Consider the following 8,103-nt stretch of genomic DNA (forward strand, 5'->3'; position numbering starts at 1 on the left):
ATAGCCTCAACTGAGATCCATTACTTTAAAACAACCATCTTTGATGTCCCACATGGAAACTAAACTATCTTTCCTTACATTTGTTCACACCAGCTCAAACCCAGAGGCACTCATACCTGAATATATTTTAAGGAGCCAGCCAGGAGAACAGAAAGAATTTTGATTTCCTTCAAACCAATCCAGCCACAAGCACACTTCAGCAAACCCTGTGTCCTCCCAAATGTGTCACCACACACCTCACACAACTGGAACCCAAGCGAGATGCCATTTGCTTCATGAGGAGTAAGCCTTATCCCCACGCCCCAGGACAAAAAGCAACTATGTTAAAAGTGCACATGTTAATGTTAATAAGCATATTCAAACATTTTCCACAACATTAATACTACAGTCCCTTAAAAAGTTAGTTTTTTGCAGATGGGTTTGAGTAACTCACAGGAAGGCAGTTCCCATGGCTCTGTGCAGGCTATCGGAACCTCAGTGGGAACAGCCTGAGGAGCTGCACAGAGGAGCAAGGTGATGTATTAATGGGGACCAGGTGTGAGGTGTGTGCATGTCTGAGGAAAGGCAAAGGGCACACACAGCCGGGATGCACACAGGGGAGGTCAAACAGGAGAGAAATCCATCAGTTTCCATGGGAAGAGCAGCCATCGTGGAGAGTGTGGTAACACAACAACCCACAGCAGCTCCCTTGGCAAACGCTTTAACTCAGTGGAATTTCACTGGATACAATGCTGTCACATTTCTAAAAAGATAATACATTTATACCCAAAAACCATCAGTGGAAATACAATAGCTGCAATGATTCTGTATCTGGCTGTAACAGCTGTGTACCTCAGGGAAAAGAAAATCCTCGCTATGAGAACGTGCACCCACTCATGGACAACACAATGTCACTGCATGAGGAAAAGAGATACCCAGAAGTGGGCTTCACTGAGTTTATTGTCAATTTTTTTTAACCTTACTCTGAATACACACTGGGCTTATTTTTTGGAATAATGACTTTAGATACTATTAAATATTGTTCAGAGAAGTTGTAGATACCTCATCCTTGGATGTTCTTTCCCTGGAAGTGTTCAAGGTCAGGGTGGATGGGGCTTTGAACAGGCCTACGGCAGAAGGGTTGGACTAATTGATCTTTAAAGGTCCCTTCCGAACCAAAACATTCTATGATTAAAAGCACTAATCTTGAAAAACAAAGGTTATAGAAAAACTATTACATTAAAGAAACTATGCCTGAAACATGACAACTGCATATTATCACACAGGGAAGAAAACTTGAAAAAAAGGTGCTGGCTTGAGAAAAATAAAGTCCTTTTAACATTGAAAGACACCTGCAGACTTCAATTGGATTAAAAAACTCTATAAACACTCTCAAAAAGACAGGTAGTCAGGCACACAGTTCAGACCTCCCAGGGATGTAATCTATAATCCAGTATGTTTTTCTGAAATGTAAAAATTCAAGATCTATCAGACACAGAATTCATACACAAGGCAGCAGACTTCCTCTATTACAGAACCACATGTTTAGAAAGAGAGCAAGAGGGAGAACCTGTAAATATGGTGAAAACACAAATTGTTTAGGATACTAGGAATATATGAAATGCACAAATTTTTCTCCTCTGCCTCCTTCTCAGACAAGAACGATTACAGTGAGAAGGTAAAAATTAAGTAGCTTTTTAACAGCACAGGCAGGTGTTGTGGAGATAGAGGAAGGGCAGCGGGATAAAATTTTGCATTTCACAAGTTTTAAAAGAAGATTAAAAAAAGAGAAACTAATATTAAGTTTAATGAGAATGAGGTTAATTATATTTAAGAGGTGTATGATTTAAGAAAATATGGACTACAACACTTGGCAATTGAAATCCAGCCACCCTTAATGACCAAAGCTAATCAGATTTTACTATTAATGTTAGACACAAAAGACTCCAGCTCCTGCCTGAATGAAGTGTATAGCTGAATAGAAAGAATGAGGACTGATTCTCTTTCAGAATTTGCCCCCAGCTGTTTTTAAGAAGAAAGCCTGGTTTAGGGCATATTTGAACTTGGTTCAGATAAGTTTCACGTAAAAGCGAGGACCACTTCTATGGGTGGTAGAAGACCCTGAGGTGGAACTCCTGAGGTTACTGCCCACAGGAAAGGGATGTTCCCCTCTGGGATGCAGGGAAGAGCTACAGGGATGTAAGAACAACTGATGAGGGAGCTGGATGTGCTGAAGAAGGTGTGAAGCACAGAGGATGGCCCCAGCATGGCACAGTGTGATGTCCCTGAGAACTCCTGGGCTTGCAGGCTCCACAAGGCAGCAGTCTGACAGGCAGTAATTTCTTCCCCTGTTTGCAGTGTTCTTCTCAGTATCTCTTTCTTAACAAACCAACAACCAAAACATAATACATGTACCCACTCCGCTACAACCACTTTTCTTATTTGAAAGCAACAGTTTGGGGAGTACAAAGAAGAAAAATTGTAAAATTATGAGAACACACAGTTCCCAGGAAATGACACTGTATCATGCTTTTCAAACATTTATGAACAAAAATCTTTTGCATTTTTTGTTCATTTTGTCAAGTAACAGCCCCACTCCCAATCTTCTAGATGTAAGATGGCCACAGGTAGGACTTCTCAGAGGAGATGCATAAAGCACTGCACTGGTTATTACTGACAACCCTCCCTCCAGCTGACACAAACCCTAACTGGTGTTGAAGACTGACTTTCAGAAGTATTTAGGGAGCCAAACTCCCAATGAACAGTGACAGTGGTGGGCTCTCAGTCTCTAAAAATAATTAAAAAAAAAAAAATCACCCTTACTAAGCCAGTTCTATATAAAAATTCTGTGCAAGCAATGACAATCAAACAGCCCTAATGAGAACCAGTCAAACACATCCTTGACATCAGATCAGGAAGCTCAACAACAGCACTGGGGCTCCAAACAAGTCCTGGTGAGACAATCACATCAGCCTCAGCCTACCTAATGCCAAGGCAACAGTTATGCAATGACAGAAACAAAATGCTGTATTCATGGGGGACTGTATTCCCAGCTGACAAAGGCTTCTTTTTGTGACTTCTTTTTGAAGTATTTAATCTGAAATCTATGCTCCAAGTCCCCTCTCCAGACTGACCACACTGCCATTGCCCAGTCAGGCACAGCTTGGTCATCCAACGATGCTTCTAAGAAAAGAAGTCAACAGACCTTGGAGTTTTTTGTTATCATCACCATTATGAGCAAAATGTTCAAGAAATGTTTTCTCTCTTCACTCCTCTTTTCCTCAGTTGCTACATTCAGGACAACACATTCTATACAGACATAAATGATATATTTCATACACTCTTGCAGACCCATAACCTCCAAGACTAACTTTGGTGTTTTTATAAGATTTTAGGACTAAAATAAAAATGTGCTTCTCCTCAACATGAATCACTGACAAAGATTTAAAACAACTTTTTGATTTCAAACTGCTAGTAACTTAATTTACCGAAGAAAAATCAATTTCATACGCTTAGCAGCAAAGACATTTATGAACAATTTTACATGTGTTATCTTAAAAATCAATACACTTCTCTTAATAAGACACTAAAAATCATTTATTTCTTTCTTTCCCTCTTCCATCCCCATTCCAAGATTTACTGGACATTAACCCATGGTAGTAAAGTAAAAGTGTAAGATAAGAGAAGAATAGTAAGGTCTAGACAGGGGAGAGGCTCTCCAGTTTGCAGTTTCACTTAATACCAAAAGTTCACATAGGAAAAGTATAGTCTAAAAAGTGAGTATCAGAATATGCCTGCAAAAATAAGCTTTTTGATGCTGATTTGATACAGCTGGTTGGTTTGTTTCACCTGTCAGAGTTGCAGACACCACAGGATTCAGTACTTTAATATGCATGGAAGGGTGTGTTGAAAGTTAAAAAAAGCTTAGTAAAGAGATGGTAATACTACAGGAGTCTGATCTTCACTAAGCCAGGGAACAAAGCAGTTAATAAGCATTTAGAAATTAAGGAATTAGGTGATGCGAATTAATTTAACAAAGTAGCAACCATAGGAATTCTGTCAGCTTCCTTTAGCTCTGGATGAGTAATTAATTTTTTTTCTTCTTAATTAAAACCAAAGACAGTGCCAGCATCAGTATGTGCATATTAACACCCGGGCACGCACTGATAGCTGTGCTTTAGCAGCTGCAACCTCTAAGCAGTAACACGCCATTGGCAAACTAAACCAAAGATACAGCTGCATTTTTCTGTCTTTTCTTTCCTTCCCCCCCCACCAAACCTCATAACTTTCATTATTACTTAATTAATTTGGAAAAATTGTTGGTCGAAAGGAGAGTTCCCAGAAGCAGCCCACGCTAAAAGGCTCATGCTAAAAGGATGCGAATGCTCAAGGTGAGTGCTTACTACCGAGCGACCCATGTGCACTACGAATCTTTCCCTCCCTAGGGCCCCATTGCTACTCCTGTTAACACACTCACGCAAGGGCTACCCCCTCCCACAAGTTTGGAACAGAAGCTGCCACTTTCCATCCACACCCAACTCCCTCCACCACGCAGACCCCAAGCTGTAACAGAGAAAAGCGCACCACGTTATCCCAATAGCCCGCAGGATTCCCTAATGCTCACACCGAAACGCATCACGCCCAGCACAAGGGCGTACTCAACGCTGCCCATCTCCAGAAGGCAGGTCGGCTCTCCTTCCTGTCCCCCGAGGCTATTCCTCCTCTCCCGACCACACTTCACTCCCCGCCAAAAACTGATCTAGGGACGCGGGTCTGGCGCAGAGGGGCTGAGCGGCTCCCCCCGCCCCGCCTTACCCCGAGGGGCAGCCGGTCCGACACCGAGTCGGTCCCAGAGCCAGGCGGCGGCACCGGGACCCGCAGGGAGACCCGGGGCCGCTTCGGCCCCGCGGCCGTCCCCGCACCCCCTCGGCTTCTGCGGGACCGCGGCGGGGGACGCGCTCCGGCCGGCCGCGCACAGCCGCCCGGAGAAACTACAGCTCCGCGATCCCGTGTTAACACCGATTTATTTTCAGAGGAAGGGAGCGCTCTGCAGCTGGCAAGCGAGGTCCCACTGCCCTGCTAGACAGGAGGTCCCCGCTCCCGGTCCCTGTGCCGAGTTCCCGTGGCAGCAGAGGGGGGCGGAGGGGCGGCCGCTCCCCCTGCCCGGCGCTGCCGGGGCGCTCAACAGGCTGCAGCTGCTGCCGCCGCGACCCCCGGGGCTGCCCCGCACCTGCCCCCGCTCCCTCCCCGCCCGCAGCCGCAGCTCCCCCTGCGGCCCCGTGGCGAGGGCTCCCCCGCAGCCCGGCTCGCTTACCCATGGCTGGCTCTGGTCGCCCGGGCGGTGCGGGGGGCGCAGGGCTGTGCCGTGCCTCGCCGGGCTGTGCTGTGCCGGGTGAGCCGGGCTGTGCCGGGTGAGCCGGGCGGGACGGGCGGCGCAGGGCAGCGGCGGCAGCGCAGCTCGCACACACTGGCGGGCTCCGCTCGCCTCGGGCGGCTGCGGCGCGGCGGGAGGGGCGGGCCCGGCCCCGCCTGCCTGCACCGCCCGGGGGGCGCCCGGCCCGGCCGGCCCGGCCCGGCCCCGCGGGGCAGGGGGGGCAGCGCCGCCCGGCGGCCGCCGGGGAAACCCGGGCTCTGCGGCTGCGGGGTCCCGGCCGGGGCTGGGGTCCCCGAAAGGAGCGCTTGTTTACATATGTTCATGTCAGTTTCATACTGCTTTCCTCCAGTCTGTCATTAATCGTCCTCAGGCGGCTGACCAGGGATGAACAGCCGGAGCCAGGCAGGACCCCTGACCCTCTCTCCTGGGAAACCCTGGGCTGAGGGGCACCCTTGACCTTCAGAGACAACTGCCTCTTAAGTTTCTCTATGACAAAAGCAAGGGCACTGTGCCCAAACATAACATTATTTCACTGATGTCTGTATCCGTGCTCAGCAATGTGATTCTTACCTCCACATCCCCCTCTGAACCGGCTCATGCCGCTTTTTCAGCGTCACACGGCACTGCGGGAGCTGCCACTTAAACGACGTTCCAGCCACATAACGGTGCTTGCAGTGACTTTGTCATCTCGTCAAGCACTGTGACGAATTAAGCACACTGCATATTAGCTTTTGGAAAGAAACAGTAAATGGGACCCCGAAGTAACAGGCTGGGTGGTTAGGGGGCCATATGGATGGCTTCTCCCATCGGAGATTACCAGTAACCCCCACCCCATACCTAGACATGCTGGAGGCAAAAACAGGTGTCACACAGGAGTGAGCATTCATAGACATGGAGGACAGATATAGAAGAGAGTAGCAAAGTCAGCTTTTTGCAGTTTAGTTGCTTTCCTAAGTCGGACTTATACCATTAGAGCAGTCTGATTGCTTCAGATGCAAAGGCCAGTGCTTCAGTCAGAGTAAGTGAATCTACAGTGACTAATATCAGTCTGATTGTGCTGATTTTCATTAATTGGGTACTTGGCATGCATATCCTTTGTCTTTGTGACAACAATAATACCCTAATTTTCTGTTATTTATGTGAAGTAGAAGGATATATTTCATCTTCTCCCATGATAATTAACAAATTGATCTATTCAATTGTATAACTATATTATTCACTTTAAAGGAGATCGATTGCTTAAGAACATATTAATAAAACACAAAGGTAAAGGAGTGACAAAAGTGTGAACCCTAATTTTCAAGGAAATTAGTTTGTACTTTGCCTGCAATTTCAGGCTCCTGCTCCTGAAGTAGTGTGTGTCTGTGCTCACATAAAAAGTTGCAATGTTAACGTGTGGTTTCTTTTCCATTACAATAATCCCAGTCTCTCAGGCTAAAATGATCAGAGGCTTTTGCATTGATTAAGGAACACATATGTTTTTCTGGTAAGGACTACAGGTCCAACACCATACAAGCACTGCAGGATCAAGGAGTAAATGCCTCTTAGAGAAGAGGTAATAAGTGGATTGATGCAGTAAGCCATTTTGTAAAGATAGGGGGAAAAAAATGATAGTAAAGCTGATCACTAGCAAGCTGCTTCCAGACCCTAGTGGGAATTAAAGTAGATGAGCTATGCACCTTTGAAAAATTAGACTAATTATGGAAATAGCGCATGACCCTTAACTAGAGTGCCACTAAATAGCACTGAAATATGGTGGGAATGGCAGGCAAATGGTAAGAGCATCCCACTGTGTGCAACATGGTATAAAATATTTTCTTTTTAAAAATATATTATTTAGTTAAATTTATTCTGTGAAGCTCTTGCAGCATACTGCTTGATTAATATTAGAATCTTTTGAAAAATGTCCCTGATTCAGACTGTACTTGCACTTATGGACAACTTTGCATCATTAAAATCCATAGGACTAATTCTTTAAGGGAAGTTGAACAGTCCTGCCCAGACTGGGTTTACAAGTATGAGGTAGACATTCCTATGGTAGCTCAGAAGAAGTTATCCCTTTTAACTCATACGCAGTGAGAGGAAGGACTCCCTTTCTGTCATACTCAGAAATCTTGGTCATTTTTCTGTCCAAAGAGTAAAGCAAAGAACAGCTGTCCAAGCATTGGTTATGGCTCAGCAGTCAATGGGAATTTCCACTCACAGAGATGCTGAGTCTCTGACAAGTGCAGAGAGGAACTGACCAGGCTGATGTTGGAAGTTTTGGTTCCTTAAGCAAAACTACATTACAATACTCAATTGCAGTCAAGAAGACAGCAATAGAATACTTGGCTGAAATTTCTACTAGGAATAGAAACGAATGGATTTCATTTCAGAACCAAGATGTTTGTAGAAACAGGTATTTCCCAGTTGGGAATTACAGCTGGATTCTGGTCCATGCTCTTGCTCTTGTAACTAGTACACAACAAAGAGAAGAAAGGCTGGAGTGTGCAGCATTTCTGTAGCTGACTCTCGGTAGCTGAATGGCTCCTTGGGTGCTACACATGTAGCTGTAAGGTAGGGCTGAAGGCCTGCTGTAAATTACACTGGAAGCCAGACTGATCCAGAAAGTGCTGGCATCACGGGATTATAAAATGACCTGGTGTCTCTGCAGATTTGAACTATAAAAGAGAAAGTGAAGGTTAGAATTCTTTATTGATTTATGTCCTTGTCTACGCTGGGTGCTCAAAACCTTTTCCATAGTTTAGGTA

At 45.6% G+C, this 8,103-nt stretch overlaps 1 protein-coding gene across 1 annotated transcript in view; it reads right to left on the reverse strand.

Annotated features, from left to right (window-relative positions):
- GPM6B (glycoprotein M6B) overlaps positions 1-5,470 on the reverse strand; it is a 111,724-nt gene extending 106,254 nt beyond the window's left edge. Inside the window, exon 1 of the mRNA XM_050331964.1 lies at positions 5,294-5,470. Within this exon, the coding sequence (XP_050187921.1) occupies positions 5,294-5,297 (4 nt within the window). The 5' untranslated portion in view covers positions 5,298-5,470. The remainder of the gene's footprint in view (positions 1-5,293) is intronic.
- Positions 5,471-8,103: the final 2,633 nt, after the last annotated feature.

This window comes from Myiozetetes cayanensis, unplaced genomic scaffold (genome assembly GCF_022539395.1).
Source record: "Myiozetetes cayanensis isolate MyiCay16 unplaced genomic scaffold, myiCay2020 scf5-8, whole genome shotgun sequence".
Taxonomy (NCBI): Eukaryota; Metazoa; Chordata; class Aves; order Passeriformes; family Tyrannidae; genus Myiozetetes; species Myiozetetes cayanensis.